At 51.0% G+C, this 22846-nt stretch overlaps 2 protein-coding genes across 3 annotated transcripts in view; one reads left to right on the top strand and one right to left on the bottom strand.

Annotated features, from left to right (window-relative positions):
* C2_2H2orf81 (chromosome 2_2 C2orf81 homolog) overlaps positions 1-22846 on the bottom strand; it is a 312984-nt gene that overhangs the window by 138138 nt on the left and 152000 nt on the right. The gene's annotated exons all lie outside the window — the stretch shown is intronic.
* WDR54 (WD repeat domain 54) overlaps positions 1-22846 on the top strand; it is an 82047-nt gene that overhangs the window by 8773 nt on the left and 50428 nt on the right. For both annotated transcript variants that reach the window (XM_078678802.1, XM_078678801.1), the window contains exons 2-4: positions 14406-14644; positions 18519-18581; positions 21951-22017. In XM_078678802.1, coding sequence (XP_078534928.1) covers positions 14420-14644; positions 18519-18581; positions 21951-22017 — 355 coding nt within the window. In that variant the 5' untranslated portion in view covers positions 14406-14419. The remainder of the gene's footprint in view (positions 1-14405; positions 14645-18518; positions 18582-21950; positions 22018-22846) is intronic.

Here is a 22846-nt window from a genome sequence, read left to right as displayed (position 1 = left end):
CCCGGTTCCTTCTCTTCAGGCAGGAGTTCCCTCTTGTAACTTCAGGACACTACATACAGTTGCCCTTACGTCCAGATCCGGAAACACCGGCTACTGGCTCCCCAACCGAGGGACGTACCCTTTGGTCAGATGCCTGGTGCACCAGGACTTCCTTGAGGGTGACCCAACTAATGTGTCGTGTACAAGTCTGCCTGACACTCAGGAGAGAAGTGGCATCACCATGGTCACTCCCTGGCGACACAACCCTTCTGGCTGGCCCCTGACCCACTGGTTCTTCCACTGGGGAACCTATCCCCCTCGCACCCCTCCATCTGGACTTCTGCACCCTCCCAACTGGAGCGGTACTGCCAGACACCAGAACTACTGGAACCCTGGTTTCAGAGGTTCCACGTTCTCCAGACACTCTGGACGATCCTCCTCAAATGACCTATTGGTGCAGCCTAGGCCCCCGACCTGACGTTCCCTTCAAGAACAATCCAGGCCCTGAGACTGGGTTTCGGGCACCTGGAGACATGCAGTCCCACCCACTCCTTCTCCTCTTGAGACAGGACGTGAGCCCCTACACCGAGACCTAGCTGGGCTACACTTAACCTCTTCCACCACGCTGGGCTGGAAGACACCTCAGACACTCCTTTTGGAATCACTCCATCCCCTATGCCTCTCTCCTCCCAGAACATTACCAACTCCAAAATTCTGTCTCTCAACAGACCACAGAAATCAAAAAGCAGGCTCCACTGTCTGCAGACGTTCTTGGGAAAAGTTCAACACACAGGACTTAGGTATCTGAACAAAACTAGCATTCAGCAAGCTCCCCATCCAGAGAACTCACAAACACGTCCAGTGCCACACACCATTCATCCACACACACCCCTCCCCAGACTGGTAAGGCAGTTTCTACCACCCCTGACTTCTCAACCTGACCACACTTGACACGGGTACCATTACTCCAGGGCAGGGACGGGGGACACATGCACTGGACACACTTATGCTGCCACCACTGGATCCCACCCTTCTGGTGAATCCAGAAAACACACTGCACTTAGGGGGATGATCTACCCTCCCGAGCTAGGGACACCTAACTCAAAGTGCACAAGAAACACATTTCCACAGAAATGACATTTTTAGCAAACTCCATACAATAATCCCCAAAATGTTTTTATCTAAAATGCAGAGTTTTGTGGTGCAGCCAGCTGCTACTAAGGTACAACGCAAACACAAATCCTTATCCCCCCGCTGCCGCCAATGTTGGAAATGGGATCCCTGGCTGGCCAGGGCTTTTGCCAAAGTCAGTCAGAGACCACCACTGCCAAGTCAGGGCAAGGGAGTTACACGCCAAGATAACCCCTACTCACCCTCTAGGTAACGTGGCGCGAGCAGCAAGGCTAAACTTGGAGGCGATGTAAGTTAAGTATTTGCGCACGCACCCCAGCAACAACACCCAAAGGCCCACCACAAAGGAAACTCCACACAAGGTTATATAAAAATAGCCTTTGTATTACACCAAAACACATTAGATAAAACACACTTTACAATGTGCCAGAGGCACGGGCAGAATTTACAAGGGATTATTTACAAGACAGGGCCACCTGGACCACTGTCAGGAATCAGCACTTTTAGAAGTAACAATACAATACTTGTAGGCCTAGAACTTAGAACATAGCCTATCAGACAGTACCTTCCGTCCTGGTTGCACGGGATAATGCGAGTGACCTCCTTAGTAAGCTTGAGCGGGCGACCCAGCGAAGCGGCGCGGCTCAGGGGAGAGCGGCGCTGCTCGAGGCTTGGACGGGCTGCCGGCACGGTACAAGCGTTTCTCTGGGGCGACCAATGTGTGCGGCTCAGAAGAGGAGGGGGAGGCAGGATGCGGGCGACCCAGCGAAGCGGCGCGGCTCAGGGGAGAGCGGCGCTGCTCGAGGCTTGGACGGGCTGCCGGCACGAGCTGCCGAGGGAAACGAGCGAGGCACACTTCAGCGAGGCCCCAGGGGCCCAGGGAGATCAGACAAGTCCCAGCAATTTGGCAGGGAAGGCACCCTAGAGTCCACTGGTCCTGGGACTCTGGTCAGGGGGCAAGCTTAGTATCAAGCCCTTGGGATCACTTATAACAGAAGATCACTGTAACACAAAATAGGACATAAAGCACACAACCAGTACCCACTGGTAACTGGTAAGTCCCCCCCTACGCAATCCTAACCACCCTAGGAACAGGTCACGCAGGGAACCAGGACCTTACTAGCACCACCTGTGCTAGCAAGAGCAACCACCTCAGTATCACAATACAAGTAGGGGCATAGACCTGGGGACAAAACACATGATGCAGAACCTACATTCAGCGGTGTAAGGAACACATGACGCATCAACACACGTTCAGCGGTGTAAGGAACAGGGCACATAATGTATCAACAACACATTCAGAGGTGCAGCAAAGAGCACTTTGCAGAAATCACAGTAACATGAACTTACATCAAAGTCCAGGGTCCAGGTTGCGCCACTGCGCCAAGACCTAAACGTAGCAGCTGCCCACTACTTGCTGGGCAGCTGAGGGACAGGACAGGGGGCCTAAACGCTGCAGCTGGCACTAAGTGCTGCGCAGCTGGGGAAAGGCCAGGGATGAAGGAGTGCGCCTCACTCCTAAAGTCCAGAACATGTCCCTAGAAGCAAAATACCTAAACGGTGCAGCTGCCCACTAATTGCTGGGCAGCTGGAAACAAATCTGCGCCAGGGGCCCTCACTGGCCCCTCAGGAAGCAAAACTGTGCAAATGGGGAGCCTTCTAGGCTCTAGAACATACAGAGGCGCAGTTTGGAGCCCACTAGGCCTTCAAATTAAGCAATGCCCCTGAGCCTCTCTGGGCTCGAGCAAATGTGGTGCCAATGTTGGAGTCCCCCCTCCGGGGACTCAAAATCAATAAACTGCCCTCAAGAGCCTCTGTGGCTCTTCAAACAACTGTGGCGCCTTCTTGAGCCTCTCTGGGCTCTATCAAAGAATGCGGGGACCGAACCTCGCAGGCTCGCCGGGGCAAAGGTAGGCGGAGTCCCTCTCGGGGACTCGATATCACGGGGGGCCCCCACGAGCCTCTCTGGGGCTCCAAAACACTCTGTGGGCACTCAAGAGCCCCTCGTGGGCTCTCCACAGTGGGGCCTCGCAATTGGTGGAGTCCCGCTCGGGGACTCAAAAACACTCGTAATGCCCCCGGAGCCTCTTGGGCTTGTGAAGCAAGGAAATGCCCCCAGAATACTCACTGGGCGTCTTTCCTCCGGGGCCAGCGCGGGACTCTGCCTCCGGGGCTCCCCTCACTCCTGGGAGCCCCAACATGCAACACCCGGCTCCAGGAGGGGGGGGCATCTTCACCCGGTCCCCCATCTCGGGACCGGGACTTGGAAAGTGGAGCCCTCAAGGCTCCGGGCTCTTCTTCTCCGGCCGGGCGCCCTGGCCAATCAGAGCACGGCGGCGGGCGGGACTTCCTTCAGCAACCCGGAAGTCCCGCCTACAGTCAGGCGCGATGCCGCCTGACTTCCTGGTTTTGGCTGCGGCGGTGATTTCTCGGGGCCATAGCGAGGGGTGGGCACCACTGTTCCCAGTAAGCCGCGCGGCTGCGCGGCCGCCCACTTCACTACCCCCGAGCGCGCAGTGCCATGTGTGGCGCGCGCACAGAGGGCACATCCCGTGAAAGTATTCGCGCCGCCGCCGCTTTTAAAAGGCGCGCGGCGCGAAAAACGGTGATTTCCAAGTTGCAGAGGTTAAGTATTTTGATGTGGCCACTTGCGTGTACTTTATCTATTGCCCTGAAACGCACTCAATGTTTGCTGCAATGTTTGCTTAGTAGCGCAAGGCTGCGGGGGAGATTGTCTGCCTTTATTTAGGTATCCATGCTAATTGCAGCCCCTTCACGTGCTGCGATTAACATGGATATTTAAACAAAAGCACTCAATCTCCCCCGCAGCCTCGCTTTACTATCAGAACAATGCAGCAAGTTTCAAAACACAGCGTGTGTTTTGTAGGCTAATCTGCCTTGTTCGCAGACTTGCTGTATTGGTTTGGTAGTAAAGTGAGGCTGCGCACAGATTGAGTGCTTTTATTTAAGAATCCATGTTAAACGCAGCTCGTGAAGGGGTTGCGATTAACATGGATATTTAAAAACAAGCACATAATCTCCCCACAGCCTCACTTTACTACCAAACCAATACAGCAAGTCTGTGAGTGGTTGGTGAAATAAATCCGTGCCCTTCTTCAAAGATAAAGGGGACAGCAACAGCTCTGCCGACTGGAAGGTACCCTTTCCCGTCTTTCCTCTTTTAAACATATGTGGTTGCTGCAGTTCTAGTTCACTGCTTGCCATGTAGGTGCCCTTGCATATGTTCGTGTTTATGTCAGGTTCTGCTCTGGCGACGGATTCCCTAACGTGTACGAGTTTACTTTCATTTTAGCACGCACTCAAAAGACTCCCACTGTACCCAGAGTGCAAAATGTGACCAGTATTCTGCTCTTTCAAAACGCCTAAAATGAGTATTTCGGAAGCATGCACGAGAGTCAGATGTGAGAGACTTCAGTGGGGCTAAAGGGACAGCAGGGCATAAGAGGCTGCATTAAGGAGCAAAAGTTTAAAGGCAGCAGTGAGGGGCTGGGGTTACAGTGAGTGGCATTGATGAGGGAGGGACTGCAGTCAGAGACGAGTAGCTGGTGCCATAACAGAGGCTTGCACTGCACTGCAGGGTATTATTGAAAACACCTGGCACACTGTCACACATGCACAGAAACAGATGGGATACTTGCATACCCCGCCACAAGGTTGGGTAATAACAAGTTGCCATCAATTGAACAGATGACACTAACATGCACACCGCAGTTCATACATCTGTTGACTCATTTTACTCCCTCAAGTTTTGACCTCCATTCAAATTATTAAATCCAAAACCCCATAACCTGCGGAATATGGAGGAGAGGGAGTACACAGAGAACAGAAATTAGAATGCACAGTTTCTTTAAGAATACATGGTTAACACGGGTAATGAATCAGGACCAATGCCAGTCTAAGCAAATGATACCCCTGGTCTGGTTTTTGGTTCTCCCGGAGCTGCAGTTGTGGTCCCTATTCTCAGCAGAAACTAGAGTGTTCTCTGGTATGCCCAGTAGAATGTTCACCTTATGTGTGCGCTATTTGATTCAATGCCTATGCATATTCCCTATTTGACTAATGTACTGATCTGTTACCTTCATTTCCCTCAAACTGTAAAGCGCTCTGATATCCTTCGGGATCAAGTTTGTGCTATATAAAACTTTATAAATAAATAAAATAATTCCTGCATGCCCTCTCCTGGCTCTGTTAAAAGCTTGGTTTACTCCAGGTGTTTCCCTGACAGCAATGCTGGCGCCAGGGGAATACCCAGGGGTTGTGTGGATTGGAGTGCACTAAAGCGAAACCTTTTTTGGTATGTGAGGTGACTTCACTTCCTGCTGTTAGACAGCGATAATGGACTTCTTTGAAAACGAGGTAAAATAGAGCAATTCTGTCCTTTAAATGTATAACCTTTGTAACAATGTAACCTGCAACTATGGCCTGATAACCCTGTAAAGCGCTCTGATACCTCCTGGTCTAGCTAGCGCTACATAAAACCTTTCAAATAAAAAAAAATAAAACAAATATGGGGATAGTGGTCCTGGAGGCATTTGTCACGGAGGGAGTGACTGGAACAAGGCAGAGGCTTGTGCACTGACTGAAATGTGTGCCAGCACTGCTGGGCCAGTTGCCTGCTAGGTTGGTTGCACATGGCTGTTGGTGGATAATGTAGGCACTCAGAGGGCTTGAGCCGTGACGCCATGATGATCCACGTCAGCGTGTCGAGCTGGGAAGCCTTTCCATGGGCATGAATGATACTGCCGTTGGCAGAAAAGATGAGATGCTATTTGCATCCCTACATTATCATAAACATGCACAGTTTTTTGGATAAAGTGTTGTATGCATTAATCATGACATGCAGCGCAATGGGCTTGGAGTCCCAAAACAACTTCCTGTCTGGGACGAATATAGCCATGCTAATCTGCACAGAGCAAGAATGCTCTCCATTACTACACATGTGATGGCAGTGCCTAAAATCGCATGTGCATAATTGAATTAAAGCATTCATCTGCTTATCATGCGGCTGTGTGAGGTTTGCATACCAAGGAATTCACAAACACTACACTATGTGTAAATTATAACCATAAGTGCATACAGTCAGCTATTTTTGCCTAATATCGAGACCCAACCCTAATAGTGTTTCCTGCTTTAATAATGCTTGTGCATGAATGGAGACATAGCTATGATCTTTTTATGTTACCTGGGATAGTGTTGTGTCTTTGTTCTCCTAAGGATTTGAATTACAACCACTGCAGACCACCATAATGTAGACAATCATCTTCGTTCTGGTCAATGACAAAATGTTATGATTGCTAGACCTTCATCGTCATCTTTCCCAAGGGATACAATGCACAACTTTGCCAGATCATGATGTGATGTTCGGCTTGATTTCACATCCCCTAGTGGTAATGTGGCTGCACTCCTTATGAGTGAAAATACTATTAGTTCAGTCTCCGTCAGGCCCCAGTGCAATGTATGTTTTGAACTTTTATAGTGTAAACTTACCCATGGCACAACAAGAGCTTCTTTAGTGTACACTATGTGTAGTCGCAAATGTTTCACTAGGGGCCAAAATGCATGGTCTGGTATGACCGAGGGTAGCATTGAGGCCAGCAGGGTGGTGATAGGAGGGGTGAGTGTAAGGTGGGCATCCAGGAAACGAGACATGTACATGGTATGGGCAGTGAGTTATGGAGTTATTTTGAGAGTTTCAATCTATGCTGCCCTCTAATCTGAGCTCCTAGTTTCTAGAGGAGTCACAAATATGATAGTACTGTATTATGCTCTGTCTGAATCGTGATCCCTCTCCTGCACCCTGGGGTAAGCCTTCTCTGCTTGACATTGCTCCTTTTGGCGAGTCAAGTGTACAAAGGAAGTAACCTGATTATTGAACTGGAATGAAATAGAATCATAGGCCTCACAATCTCCTTATGCCTTTAGCCACTTACCTGTAAGCCATGGGAGTTGTAGAAACAGGCTCAGTTAAGGTAGTGAGTGCAAAGACCCCCAAACAAGGTGTGCAATTCACGGAGGTTGCCTGACACAAACACCCAACCTCCTCCACGAAATTTGAACAATGCCATTAGCCATAGTGCTAGGAGATTTGACGTTTAATTCTGGCTTTACCACTTTTCCAAAATATGCTGAGTGTGAACTCTATTAAAAGTCTGGGAAGGTTCCACAGCACAGTGGCATTTGCTTAGTGAGAGTAGTCCAGGATCTCACCATGGAATCACTCACACCCCCGTTGTCGAATGAGCAAAATGGGAACTATGAAAACAAATGGCATGTTATTGTTAATTAATTGCAGCCTACCCTTGTGTCAAATTTTGCGCTCTTAGGTAATCACTTTCTCAACATATTTTTCTACCCATTTTTTTTACAGAGATATGAAAACTAAATTACACTAAACATTGGTAGTAATTATTTGATAAGAAAACAAGACCATAACCCAACAATAATTTGATTTTTACCCATGGGTAGAGAACACTCAGTCACATAGACCACTCACTAAAACGTGGGGTTGTGAAAACATTATGAATCTAGAAACAAGAAGTCATGCACTCTGGTGGTATTACGCCTGGTTCACCGAATTGTTTAATGCCAGTCAAACCATATCCTTCCTGTTACATCTGGCACCCTTGGTGTGGTTTTCCCCAAATGTTTTACCTTCATTCCTCCTGTTTCGCTGAATTAGTTTTTGTTGGCTCTAGAACTCTGTAAACTTTCCACTGCTAAAGTGCTTGTAAGGATGGTAAAACTGTCTTACACAAATAATGGCATTTTTAAATTAATTGTAAATCCCTAGTAAAGTTCCATATACCCATGGCTGGTCAGTTATATGCAAAGAGTGGGCCTGCAGCACTTATTGAGCCACCCAGTCATGTTGCCCTTTAAAATATGGCTCAGCTCCGCCATAGCTGCCTGTATGTGCAGTTTCAAACTGCCAATATAAACATTGTGCCAGGCCAACACCACCCTCCTTGTTAATGCAGATGTCACTCTAAGGTAGACCCTAAACATTCCAGAAGGCAGGAAGTGTTGTATTTAAAAAGGTTGATATATACTTTTATGTTTTACATGCCCGGGTAGTGAAAAACTTTAAAATCCAATGTTCACTATTTCAAGGCCAACCTCTCCTAGGATAACATTGGATTATCTAATTATATTTAATAAGTGATTTATTTTGTTTTGGAGCAGGTAGGAATACCCTGTTTGGTGTCTGCATAATTGTAATTTGAAATCCTCTTCAATGGTAAATTCATATTTTAGGTCACAACTCTGAAAATGCCAGTTTTAGAAAGTTTTCATATCAAAGGGGGTATGGCCCTAAACGACAACTAGAAAGGGCCTACTATTAGAAAAACAAAGAGCATCCAGTCATCACATTCATGCTATGCAATTATCACATGGCCAACCAAGAAACAATCATATGGTTTGGAGTATTTATCTACTCAATTATTCATTATTTTTTAATTGAGCATAGTTATTCACATATGTTCAGATCAGGGGAGACTTCACAATTCAAACAGTGAATGTACATTAACACAATTGACAAAAAACAGTTGATGAGAAAACATTACAATGCACATGACCAACATAAACCTTAAAACCAGTCATGGTTTCAAAAAAGAAAGAAACAAAGCTTAAGACCCTTAACATGGCGCTGTATGTGTGAAAATGCACCATCGAACTTTTTTAAGTAAACGTTTGGAGTGACATTTGGCACTGCAAACGCGCATGGTCTGGTTCATGGCGCACGTAGCCCTGGTTGCAGCGCACAGAGACCCTCCACTGCCGCACACAGAGGAAAAAAATTAGAGGGAACATTGGTGGGCACCCTCGAAATACACCGTAATTAGCGGGGTGGCACCCGCTAGGGCTCTGATATGCGGGGTGGCACCCGTGAATACATATCATGAAAATCGGGCAAAAGTAAAAATAAAGCGCTCCGAGCGCTAGGGAACAACACAGCGCTTTCAAGCGCTATAAGGCAAATAAAGCGCTCCTTGCGCTAGGAGGGGAAAGAAAGGTCTTTCAGGCGCTTGGAGGGTAGATACAGCGCTCCCAAGCGCTATGGCAAGCCCCACAAGTCCAGGGACAAGCACAGCAGAGAAAAGTCCTCCAGGGCATCAGTAGTCCAGGGGCTGGGCAGGGCCCAGGGAGGGCAAGCCTTCCCCTGGGCCCAAGCAGCAGCACGCCCCTGGCAAGATTCAAGTTGGGAACAAGAACATTTTTCAAGAGGTCACAGCCTCTTTTTATACAGACAAATCCTTTGTCTAAGGGCATGGTGGGGGCGGAACCAGTCGCAGCTGGTTCTTGAGTACTCTTGATGGCCCAACCACCCATTCTATTCACTGGCAGGGCTTGGGTCATCAGTCACACCACAGGGGGGCGGAGCCAGCATTGTGTGGGGAAAACCCAGCCCATCCAGGACACAGGTACACTCCTCCCACACATCACTCATGCTAATCTCCCACTCACCACCGGGCAGACCCATCCAGACTTCCTGGAGCCTGGCATGCCAGCCAGCTCCAGCCAATCACGCTCCAGCACCCTCACTGCACACATATCTCAATGTCCAGAAGTAGTACTTCCCTTCTAGACACATACAAGCCACACATACCGTTGCGCAGCATTCACTCCCACGAGTTCACACATACCAAACTCGAGCCTGCACTCCCCACGCATCAGGAACTACCAGGGACACATACATTCCCCATGCATTCCTATGGGAGGGCAGGCCTATCTCACACACGCACTCAGGGAGCGCACGCACTTTACACTGCGCCACAGTGTCAAAGTGCGCAAAGACCAGAAATCACTATAACTTAAGGCAAAAAGTTCAGGGGTGAACCTGCCACAAGGCCCAAGTCCAACAATGTTCCTTTGATGGGAAGAGGAGGTTTCTGAGGTGGGAGTATCAGGCAAATGCGGAATCAAGAGAGAGAGAGAGGACCAGATAGCTAGTCCTTATCCCCGGGGTAATATGTGATTTAATCAAAAGGAGACTAGCTCATATTTATTTAAGATTACAAAAACAAGAAGACTCTGGTATGTTTCATCACGGAGTGGGAACACCTGGTGAGTGTGTTCATAAAGCCCTCACCCACCAACCTAGTTGGTGGCATGCTTCATCATCGGGCCCACCCAGTAGCACCTAGCGTGCTCCGGGTGTGCTTCAACGCCTGGTTACAGCGGAGCTGGTATTTTGCTGAGTGTGCAGTGAAGATAGTTAAGAAAGTGATGTTAAAACGGCTAGGCGGGGGTCCCAGTACCCGAGGGTAAAATTAGACTTTAATACCTGGGCCTCCGTCAGCGGTTAAAATAAGGCTAGGAGATGTAAGTGGCGAGTTGCGACCTCTCACATCCAATGGGTCAATATGTTTCAGCCAGTGCCTTATGACTAAGCTGGCTTTCTTCAGGACCTAAATAAAAAAAGGGGTGAGTGTAAATAAACTAGTGGGAGTGTAGTTTGGACTATGTGTCTACACGCCCTAAAGTGTATCTATGTGTGAGAGGGGGATTCCCTTCTCAAGACCACGCTAGTTTTTGCTCAGTCTGACCTCAAGGTTGGGAGGGGGCAAGGGCTTGACCAGCTTTTCTGGGCAGAGCCTGCTCTGGACCTGTAGTGCCTCCTTCGCATACTGATGAAGCATGCCACCAACTAGGTTGGTGGGTGAGGGCTTTATGAACACACTCACCAGGTGTTCCCACTCCGTGATGAAACATACCAGAGTCTTCTTGTTTTTGTAATCTTAAATAAATATGAGCTAGTCTCCTTTTGATTAAATCAAGTATCAGGCAAATGACACTCCTCGGGCTCCCTCTGTGTGAGCCTTCAGGGAGAATCCCTCTTCATTACTACCTCCACCTGACCACGGACTCTGCAACGCACTCCCTTACAGGCTTGATTATCCACTACTCCTCTCCAGTGAACCGAACTTTGTCTCACAGCTGTCCTTGGGCCCCAGCCCCATGTCAGGCACCATCTCCCGGTAAAAACATTAGTAAAATCACCTTCATACTTAAAACATTGAATAGAGCAATAAATATAATTAGCACGCACTTTAAAGTATGTTCCACAGTGGCCCTTATGGCTCGACTGCTAATTAAATAAACAAAAACAGAAAGGCCATGACAGGTCCGGCTTCAGCGCTGATGCAAAAGTCTTTTTTGGCGCTGCACCAAAAACTCTCTTTCTCCATAAATACCTTTACTACCACCTTCCAACAGTGTACCTCATCCATCCATGCCCCCCCTATTGACCTCTTCCTTGGATTCTCTCACTGCCACACGCCACAAGGGCCCCTCATCTCCCCATAGCCCCTCCCCTTTATGACCTCCTTCTCGGATTCCATCACTGCCACCCTCCCCCAGTGCCCCTCGTCTCTCTGTAGCCCATCCCCCTCATGACCTCCTCCTTATACTCCCTCACTACCACCCTCCACCAGCGCCCCTCATGTTTACGTATCCCCTCTCTCATATGCATTTAATTTGTTGTATAACGCTGCTCATATCAATGTAGTGTGTGTCAGTACTTTACACCACGCACACACTTACAGAGACAATGAATCATGCAAGTATGTAAATCAGTCTACAGGGAATGTCACATAAGCCAATGAGGATTACAAGGTGTAGGAATCATAGGACATCCATTCTGGTGGGTAGTATATTTTAAGAGGGTTTGGTCTGGGGAAACACAACCTTAGGATGTAAAGAGTATTCCATGGGGGTCAGCTTTACTGATAAAAATGTATATCTGCCCAAACATACTCATTTTAGCAACATTAGAATAATGAAAAGTCTAGGGAAGTTCTAACTATATCACAAAACAAAAAAAGCGAAGTTCTAATTATACCATTCATATTTGTTTGCAGCTCTTTGGTGGCAGTTCATTGTTCACTGCCTTTTGTTAGGATTGTAACTTCTGAAGTAACACAAGGATCTCTGTGTCAAAGGCAGTAACCCACTGAGTTATCCACATAAAATACAGTGCGTCTGCATTTAAAAAATACTAACTGACAAACAATTGCTCTAAAGCAGGATCATTAATCACCAACTTTATCTGGGCATTGCCATTTTGTATTGTTTTATTGTTGACCAGCATCGGCTATGATGAAATGATAAAAACTGTTTAACCCCTTCGACGCTCATGACGAGCTGGGCTCGTCATGGCGTAGCCTCCTCGCACGCTCATGACGAGCCCAGCTCGTCACGTAAAGTGCGGTTTCGCAAAACCCAGCGTACGGGCGGAATTCCGCCCGCACGCATGCGGTTAAATGAAGCACATACGAAGTATGTGTCCTGCTGGGCCTGTGCAGATTTTAAAAAGAATTTTTTTTGTAACACATTCTCTTACCTACTCCATTAGTCATACTTTGTGTCACAGCCTTATGTGATAAGCAGCTGCAGGGGTCAGGGGGTGACTAGGAATAAACAGACCACTTTTCCCCTGCGCTGCATAGAAAAAGAAATATCAACGCAGCAGGACAGTAGGCAAAGGTTACCAAAGGTTACCGTTGTCAAAGAAAGGATTTGTCCCCTTTCACCATGCAGAGATGAAGGGGTGAAAAAAGTAAACAAAGCCTAGTTAACATGTTAATGGTCTTTTAAAGACCTGTTAAGTACTTTGGTGCGGCTGCTATAATCTTAAACTGTCTGTGTGTGTGTGCGCCCGGGAAGCTGTCTCCCCGGGCTGACACACACGGCCTGGGCGTTGCACGCCTGCCTTCAAGCCCTCACTGCGAGGGCCAAGGCTCCTGTTTGGGTGGGCCAGGCTCATCTTTGGGTGGGCCGGGCCCACCCGGCCCACCCGCTAGAACCGGGCCTGGGCACAACACGGGGGGGGGGGGGGCAGAGGCACAACACGGGGGGGGGGGCAGAGGCACAACACGGGGGGGCAGAGGCACAACACGGGGGGGCAGAGGCACAACACGGGGGGGGCAGAGGCACAACACGGGGGGGCAGAGGCACAACACGGGGGGGCAGAGGCACAACACGGGGGGCAGAGGCACAACATGGGGGGGTGAGGGGCACAGCATGGGGGGGAGGGGCACAGCATGGGGGGGGCAGGAGCACAGCACGGGCGGGGGCAGGAGCACGGGGGGGCAGGAGCACAGCACGGGGTGCAGACAGTAGCACATTAGTGATGGGATAGGGCCATGATCTATGCGCTTGTACATTAGTGCTGGGGCTGGCCCTTCTCCGCAGCAGGGGGTTGGACCCCATGATCTGTGTAGTAGATTAGTCAAGCCATGAGGCCTTCCACCGCACCATGGGGTTGTACACTGTGTTCTTTGTGACTGCGGTCTTTGCGGCTGTGGTCTTTGTGGCTGTGGTCTTTGTGGCTGTGGTCTTTGTGGCTGTGGTCTTTGTGGCTGTGGTCTTTGTGGCTGTGGTCTTTGTGGCTGTGGTCTTTGTGGCTGTGGTCTTTGTGGCTGTGGTCTTTGCGGCTGTGGTCTTTGCGGCTGTGGTCTTTGTGGCTGTGGTCTTTGTGGCTGTGGTCTTTGTGGCTGTGGTCTTTGTGGCTGTGGTCTTTGTGGCTGTGGTCTTTGTGGCTGTGGTCTTTGTGGCTGTGATCTTTGTGGCTGTGGTCTTTGTGGCTGTGGTCTTTGTGGCTGTGGTCTGTGTGGCTGTGGTCTTTGTGGCTGTGGTCTTTGTGGCTGTGGTCTTTGCGGCTGTGATCTTTGCGGCTGTGATCTTTGCGGCTGTGGTCTTTGTGGCTGTGTGGCTGTGATCTTTGTGGCTGTGTGGCTGTGGTCTTTGTGGCTGTGGTCTTTGTGGCTGTGGTCTGTGTGGCTGTGGTCTTTGCGGCTGTGGTCTTTGCGGCTGTGGTCTTTGCGGGTGTGGTCTTTGCGGCTGTGGTCTTTGCGGCTGTGGTCTTTGCGGCTGTGGTCTTTGCGGCTGTGGTCTTTGCGGCTGTGGTCTTTGCGGCTGTGGTCTTTGTGGCTGTGGTCTTTGTGGCTGTGGTCTTTGTGGCTGTGATCTTTGTGGCCGTGGTCTTTGCGGCTGCGTAGCTGTGGTCTTTGTGGCTGTGGTCTTTGTGGCTGTGGTCTGTGTGACTGTGATATCTGTGGCTGTGGTCTTTGTGGCTAGCACATTTTTACAGAGATGGTTCCTTCTCTGCAGATGTTTGTTCAGAACCATAATCCATGGGTTACTTCTCATTCTTGTATGTTTGTGTTATTTTATGCTTCCGTCTTTGAGAATGTGAGACTCTTTTGTGGGGGTGGTGTGCCCAGGTGCCTGGGGCTCTTGGTAGAAGTGAATGGCTTGTTTTCCTCTTGCAGTTTTTGATCCCAAGATGTATCGCAAGGACAAGAGTATCCAGATCAAGAGCAGCGCCTCTGCGCTTTACAACAACCTGAGCGTGCTGCCCATCCTGGACAAGAACCTGACCTACTTCAGCGTGGTCCACGGGAACACCGTGAACATGGTGAGCGCCTCGGGGGACGGCCTCAACCTCTCGCACCGCCAGCTGCAGTCCAAGGAGGGCAGCGTGGCGGTCAGCGCCTCCATGATCACCCAGGTGAGGCTTCGGCCAGGGACGGTGGGGCGGGAGCTAGGGGAGGCTCGGCCAGGTACTGCCCAGGGCTCGACAAATCCACTCGCCCGCTCGCATTTGCGAGGGAGAATGGATGAGGACGAGCTATTTTTAGGTCCTACTCGCCCTTTTTGGCGAGTAGGAAATCAAACTAACTTTTGTCTTCTGTCTTTAAAAACAGAGCAAAAGTGACAATATAACACGATTTAAAGGCATTTTTATTGCTCACAAAGGAAATGAGCAATAAACATGCCTTTAAATCTTGTTATCTTGTCACTTTTGCTCCGTTTTCAGAGACGGAGGTCAAGTGGGTTGGAGTCAGGTCGAGGGGATTTTCCATGGTACTAGACCTGCAGGACTAGTACAATTTTTCGGATTTGTCGAGCCCTGCCCATGGCCAGGGAGCCAGGACGACGGTGTGCCAGGTACTGCCATGGCGAGGGAGCAATGGCAAGGGTGTGCCAGGTACTGCCATGGCGAGGGAGCAATGGCAAGGATGTGCTAGGTACTGCCATGGCCAGGGTTTGCCAGGTACTGCCATGGCCGGGAGCCCTGACTAGGGTTTGCCAAGTACTGCCATAGCCAGGGAGCCCTGGCGAGGGTGTACCAGGTACTGCCATGGCCAGGGTGTGCCAGGTACTGCCATGGCTGGGAGCCCTGACTAGGAGCCCTGACTAGGGTTTGCCAAGTCCTGCCATAGCCAGGGAGCCCTGGCGAGGGTGTGTCAGGTACTGCCATGGCCAGGGAGCCCTGGCGAGGGCGTGCCAGGTACTGCCATGGAGCCAGAACGACGGTGTGCCAGGTACTGCCATGGCCAGGGAGCCCTGGCGAGGGCGTGCCAGGTACTACCATGGCCAGGGAGCCAGAACGACGATGTGCCAGGTACTGCCATGGCGAGGGTGTGCCAGGTACTGCCATGGCCAGGGAGTCCTGACGGTGTACCAGGTACTGCCATGGCCGGGAGCCCTGACTAGGGTTTGCCAAGTACTGCCATAGCCAGAGAGCCCTGGCGAGGGTGTGTCGGGTACTGCCATGGCCAGAGATCTCTGATGAGGGTGAGCCAGGTACTGCCGGGTTCAGAGTAGAAGAATAACCATAGGGGCCTGACTTGGAGTTGGGTGGCTAGGTATTGTTTTACATTATTTGTGAAGCCCACATTTATGTGAAGGCTCGTCTGCGCCTCGGTTTATGGAGGAAGGGCTAAATTGACAGGAGACCCCAGAGGCTGAATTTCCTTACTTATACAGAAAATGGCATGGAGCGGATTCCACCAGTGGGTTCTGCTTCACATTTGGCCTTTATTCCTGAGATTGTAGGATTTCTCACTAATTCCACTGGATGCTGATTCTTGACAAGGACCTCGTATCTCAGCACAACACCAGTTCAGGTTTGCGGCTCAAAGGCTGGCTCGTTCCAGCAGGAGATCAGGTTAAGATCTCAGCTCCGGTTTGCTTTGCAACTTTGTAGAACCTGGGAGAGTCGGTGCTCGTGTCTTGATGCGACCGACGAAGCATGAGACACTGGACAGATTCTTTGGGTCCCATCCATCTCTGAATTATGGTCCCAGCTCTCTGTTTCGGTGTCCTCTTGCAGCGCAGGTGGAGCAGGCCAAGGAAAGAGTTCAGATGTTAGCTCCTCACCCACACACACAAAGCACTCCACAACACTGGACCAACGTACCTCAACAGATGACTCAGCTTCTACACCCCCACCCACCAGCTCCGCTTCGCCGACCTCGCCCTCGCCACAGTCCCCCGCTTCAGAAGAGCAACCTCCGGCAGCAGATCGTTCTCCCACCTCGCCGCCATCACCTGGAACACCCTCCACATGTAAATGTAAATGTAGTATACTTGTAAAGCGCACAGCTGCCCCAGCAACGGGGCGTCCCGGCGCTGTATAACTCTGGGGAACCCGTCCTGGCTTTCCCTGTGGGATGGTCCCTTGCTGGGAGTCCCCAAGGTGGAGCCAGGCATCCCTGGAATTGGTGGGGCCATTGTGGAGATGAGGCAAGCTAATGCCCAGAGTTGCCGAGTGGAACCCCTGATTAGAGTAAGCACCGAAGCGAGAATTATCGAGTCCGCTGACCCTGGTCCATGACCCTGCCTGCGTCGGGAATCGAACCCTGGTCCCGGGCCGACTTCTGCTCTCGGGTCTACCGCCTCTAACCAGTGAGCCACACTACTCCACCTACATCCACCTACGGCAGACCCAAGACCTGCTGACCTTCAGAAAACTCCTCAAGACCTGGCTCTTCGAGCAGTAGCAGCATTCCCCACTCCAGCGCCTTGAGACCCACACAGGCGAGTAGTGCGCTTTACAAATGATATGATTGATTGATTGACAGGAGCAATGTCAGCCAGGTTAATGAACACAAACAGGCAGAGCCTCTGAAAGGCCACTGTCTGTGAGAAATGATGCAGTTTTCATAACAAACGTGAAAGATGTACAAGCTACCTGTTACTATGCTGTGATCAAACCAGGCAGCTGTAGTGTGCGGCTCCAGGGGCAAGGGGTGCCCCAGAGGCTGGTAGGGTCACGGGGTGGGTGCCCCAGAGGCTGGTAGGGTCACGGGGTGGGTGCCCCAGAGGCTGGTAGGGTCACGGGGTGGGTGCCCCAGAGGCTGGTAGGGTCACGGGATGGGTGCCCCTGGAGGCTGGTAGGATCACGGGGTGGGTGCACTGGAGGTTGGTAGGGTCACGGGGTGGGGGACCCAGAGGTTGGTAGGATCATGGATGGGTGCCCCTGGAGGCTGGTAGGATCACGGGGTGGGTGCACTGGAGGTTGGTAGGATCACGGGGTGGGTGCACTGGAGGCTGGTAGGATCACGGGGTGGGGGACCCAGAGGCTGGTAGGGTCACGGGGTGGGTGCACTGGAGGCTGGTAGGATCACGGGGTGGGTGCCCCTGGAGGTTGGTAGGGTCACGGGGTGGGTGCCCCTGGAGGTTGGTAGGGTCACGGGGTGGGTGCCGCAGAGGTTGGTAGAGTCACAGGGTGGGCACATTGGAGGCTCCTGGAGGATACAGCTACTTGGAGAAAAGGTCTGTGGCTGGTGGTCGTTTCACCTCTCCGTTGTCGTCAGGCCAGGCAGACTCAGGCCTTCGAGTACCTCCTCTGTCCCACAGGCAGGGACTCCCTGCTTTCCATTGAAATAAGACGTGGTCGAGAGGCTGATCTGCTCACCTGGATGCAGGGGTTCAAACCCCCTCCTCAGCTCTTGATTAAAAGTAATGTGCACCAGCATCTGATTGCTTCACATCCCTGTGCCTTAAATGGAATGTAATGTACAACACCCACTGTGCTTTCTAGTACAGTGCCAGCTGCGTGTTCCCACCTCCTCCCCGTCATATCCATCTATTTGGGATCAGGCCTCAGCCAGGCCCTGCATTTCATCCTCTCCTGCATAGAGTATATCACGCTGCCGCGAGACGGTTGTCCTCTTTAAAGCACTCTGCTGTCAGTAGTAGGTACATCTATGGTATATGAATAGGTCCCTTGTGAGCGTGCGCCATCAGACCAAGAACTCACTAATCGGATTGAGAGAAGGGGGGCTGGAGATAGGGTTGGCCAGATCCTTTCCATGCCATCAAGCCTCTGGTGCCGCATGTCCGTTCTCTTTCTCCTGCTGGTGAATTCTTGGATCATTCTTAATATTGTTTCTCCTGATGCGACTGTGGAAGGGTTAATTTATTATTCCTCGATTAAATGTCAAGGCGGAGTGAAATCTCCATGCCTTGCACCGTTCTGTGTTTATCTCTTGATGCAGAGTGGGGGTCACCCCTTCAGTGTGCTCCCCCTCACCCCTTCAGTGTGCTGACCCTCTCCACCCTTCAGGTTGCTGACCCTCTCCCTTCTCTTACAGGCGTCCTGGTGCGTCCTGCCCTATCGAGTCCTGCTGGTGCTCACCTCCCAGAAGGGAATCCAGGTAAGGCCTGCTGCCTGTCTGCCCTCTGCAGTGGAAGAAAGACTTGATGGGATGAACGACAAACCCTGCTGTATCAGCTGCCTTTCTCATGTGCTGGTCTATGGTGTTTGATCTTGGGCATAACAGACCAAATGACGAGTGCAAGTTAGGAGTAGGAGCTGGATGGGGTGCGCGGGGTTGGGGTTGTACTGTTTCTCAGCTGTGTTGACCATTATCTGTTTCCAGGTCGATAGTTCAACTGTGAATTTGTTCAATGCATTCAGTATTTACTGTTTCACTAAGTTTATATCAGTTACTGTGCATCTCTCCCCAACTCGTTTCACGTCTGTGTATCCATACGTTACTGTGTGTTGGACTTGGCCCTTCTGGCAGGTTCACCCCTGAACTTTTTGCTTTTCATTATGACCTGGTGTTAGTGATTTTTGGTTTCTGTGCACTTTACTACTGTGTCCCAGGGTAAAGTGCGTGCGTATTTAAAGTTTGTCAAGTTAGGCAAGTGGTGTACTTGGACGAAACATTATGTACACATGGGCTTTAAAAGTATATTGTTGATTTTATAATGCAAATGACAATTTGCTGCATCCAGTAAGTCTTTTTGCATTTAACTGCGCCTGCCTTGGTACGTGCTTGTTAGAAATGGGATCCCTGGCTGGCCAGGGCTTGCGCCAAAGTCAGTCAGAGACCACCACTTCCACATCAGGGCAAGGGAGTTACACGCCAAGATAACCCCTGCTCACCCCCTTGGTAACGTAGCACGAGCAGTAAGGCTAAACTTGGAGGCAATGTGAGTTAAGTGTTTGCGCACACACCCCAGCAACAACACCCAAGGCCCACCACAAAGGAAACTCCACACAAGGTTATGTATAAAAATAGCCTTTGTATTACACCAAAACACATTAGATAAAAACACACACTTTACAATGTGCCAACAGGCACGGGCAGAATTTACAGGGGATATGTACAAGACAGGGCCACATGGACCACTGTCGGGGATCAGCACTTTTAGCCTCTCTGGCTCTTCAACAATTCTGGCACCGTCGTTGGAGTCCCTCGGCAGGGACTCAGAAACACAGAGATGCCGCCTCGACCCTCGTCGGCTCGTAAATACAAATGCCCCCTGGTAGTGGGAGTCTCTTGTGGACTCACGATAACCAATGCCCTTCTCAGGGCTCTAAATCAACAATGCCCCCGGGTGCTGTGGGGCCTCGCAGGCTCTGCACACTATGCTGCCAACTGGGGGGGGGGGGGAGACGGGCACCGGCCATGTGCCCCGGCGCCCCCCTCTCCCTACAAGCACACCACGGGCACCACTCACCGGAACATGGGGCGGGGGCTCCTCCTCCGCTGCTGTTTGGGCCGGTGCTTCTTTTCGAGCAGCGCGGGGCTCTCCTTCTCCACCGGAGCCCCGCCTGCACTCCCAGCCGCTCTTCTCTCGCTTCTGGGCCCCCGGCAGTCAGGGGCTCTCCCGCGCTTCACCGGGACGTCCTGGGAGGCGGGTCTCACCCTCTGGGGCCGCCCAGTGATAGGGTGACCGCGCAGCTTCCGGGTCGCCTCGGAGCCCCGCCCACATCCGGGCGTCTGGTGCCTGGCTTCCTGAACTGAGGGCCGCCAATGGCAGTGCGGCCCTTTGTGGGGAGGCGAGCGCATCGCCTTCTCGAGGATCTCCGGGCCGGCGGTGTCAAAGGTAGAAGCAGCAAGTGCCGGGTGGGCACCGGCTTTCCTGAAGTACTACTAAATCGAGGTGGGCACTCGTAAATTAATAAAGAACATAACAAATTCAGCAAATGCCGGGTGGGCACCGGCTTGTCAACCAAAGAGCTCTCACGCGCAATAAGTAAAATAAAGCGCTCCCAGGCGCTAGGGGTAAAAGTGAAGCGCTCTCAGCGCTAGGGCAGAAATGCAGCGCTCCCAAGCGCTAGAAGTTAAATAAAGTTCCAGCAAAGTTTCTTTTAGGCAGGCATGGGGGGCAAGGCTGGGCCCAGAGCCAGCTCACTGGGCCTCCAGGCAGGGAGGCAGTCCAAGTGGCGGTCCTCCTGGCGCCCAGCAACCGCAACAGCCCCCCTCAGACAGGATCCTGGAAGAGAACACATTGTAAGGGGACACATCCCCTCCTTTATACACAGGATTCCTTTGTTCTGGCACAGGGTGAGGGGAGAAACCAGTCGCAGCTGGTTGGTGAGCACTCTTGATGTGCTCAGCCCCTCACTCTATTCACTGGCAGGGCTAGGGTGATTAGACGCACCACAGGGGGCGGAGCCAGCATTGTGTGGGGGAAAGGCCAGCCCTATTCAGGACCCAGGTGCACTCCTCCCCAGCCATCAGCATGCTAATCTCCACACTCACCACCGGGCAGACCCATCATGACTCATGGAGCCTGGCATCCCAGCCAGCTCCAGCCAATCACACGCCAGCACCTTTACAGCACATGCACAGCCATGTCTAGAAGTGGCACTTCCACACTAGACACATACACGCCGCATACATCATTTCGCAGCATTCAATCACACGAGTCCGCACATACCAGACTCGATCCTGCACACCCCACGCATCAGGAACTACCAGGGACACATACATTCCCCATGCATTCCTATGGGAGGGCAGGCCAACCTTACTCCACGCACTCAGAGTGCGCACGCACTTTCCACTGGGACACAGTGAAAGTGCGCAGAACCCAAAAATCACCATCACCAGCTCACCATTAAAAGCAAAAAGTTTAGAGGTGAACCTGCCAGAAGGGCCAAGTCCAACACTGCTCAGAACTTGAATAAAGTACTGCCCCTGAAAGACTTGTTCAATGTTTAATATCATGGTTATACATTTGTTTAACAGTACGATCAGGTTACAGGGGCACTAGGTTAGCGCCCTTTCATTTCTTGTGCTTTGCAGCAGTTTCAAGATCTTCTTGGAGTTTCTTGTTGCTCAGTTATGATATTTATATGTTTCCCTCATCTTCATTGCTTGATTTTGCGCGCAAGAAGGTGTGACTCTTAGTCAAAATGTCCCTCATAATTACACTGAAATTATGAAAATGTCACACACAGCAATCTGAAACCATGGCAGCTATGGACTGTACATGTTTCAGGTGTTTGAGGACTGGCCTCTTCTTTCAAAAGTTGACTCATCAATATTATTGGCTTTCGCTAGGTAAGTTTCTTGAGGCTGTGGGCAGAGTACTGCCTGGCACTGTGTTTACATGGAAGGGAGGTAGGTCTGTTATAGAATGAAATAATGTCGTTCGGTGTGTACGGCTTCTACGGTTGGTGCAGAATGCGATTGCTTGCTCTTCCTTCTCAGTTGTTCCATCCTGAAGATCCCTCTGCTTTTGGTACAGTTCTCACTTTAAAAGCACTTGTTTTTCGACTTCCATAGATGTACGAGTCCGATGGGTCGATCATGGTCTACTGGCATGCGCTGGATGCTCTGGAGACACCGCCAGGTAGGTGTAAATTAGCCACAGTCCTACTGAAAGGAGTAATTTACAAACTAAAGTGTTGGATGGTGGCTTTATGAGTGAAGTATGGAGCACATCTGTGTAGTGTCCTGTGTATCCCACTGTCGTAGAACGTTGGTGTGCTTGTGCTCCTTGGAAGCCTTGGACCAGTTAGAGAGAGGATGAAACCCTGACCAGGCATCTACAGGTGACAGTGTACCCAAGGGCCTATGGAGTACAAAGAGAATACACCATCCTCTACCAGAGCGGCTCCTGACTCCCACAAGCCTTAAGACCCTTCCATTGGACACCAATATACCAATTGCCATCAACACCTTGCGTCATAGAATTTGGAAAATCCTCTATGAAATGTCCACAATGGAGTCCGGCACAATCTTGTCCCCTGTTTTCAGTTCAGCAGCGACGCTGAAAATCTGAAGACTTTATGGTGACCGCTGTCTTTGAACACAAGCTGGTTAGGTCGAGCTGACCTAGCTTTCAATGCGAAAGCATTTAAAGCTGTCAGCAAGACAACTAATGTTGCCCGTATTTGGGAATGTGGACAGCAATGTGCCACGCGCTTTTCGTTTCCAGTTTTCACCGCGGGAGCGCGCTCCTAGCTACTTGCTGTGCGCGTCGTCAGTTTCGCTTTCGAGCCAGTGCCCCTGGGGATCCTCATGGGCTCTGGAGCGATGCCGGCACTATCGTTGGAGTCCCACACTGGGGACTCCAAATACCATGGCCCCCGCAGCCCTCAACATGCCCCGAGTACCTCCTGTCCCCAGAAACGCAAGCACGGAGCCCCACTCACCGGGACTTCTCCTCCGCAGGACTC

Source organism: Lissotriton helveticus, chromosome 2_2, assembly GCF_964261635.1.
Source record: "Lissotriton helveticus chromosome 2_2, aLisHel1.1, whole genome shotgun sequence".
Lineage (NCBI taxonomy): Eukaryota > Metazoa > Chordata > Amphibia > Caudata > Salamandridae > Lissotriton > Lissotriton helveticus.
The sequence above is the reverse complement of the archived record's forward strand: the minus strand, read 5'-3'. Positions and strand labels throughout refer to the sequence as shown.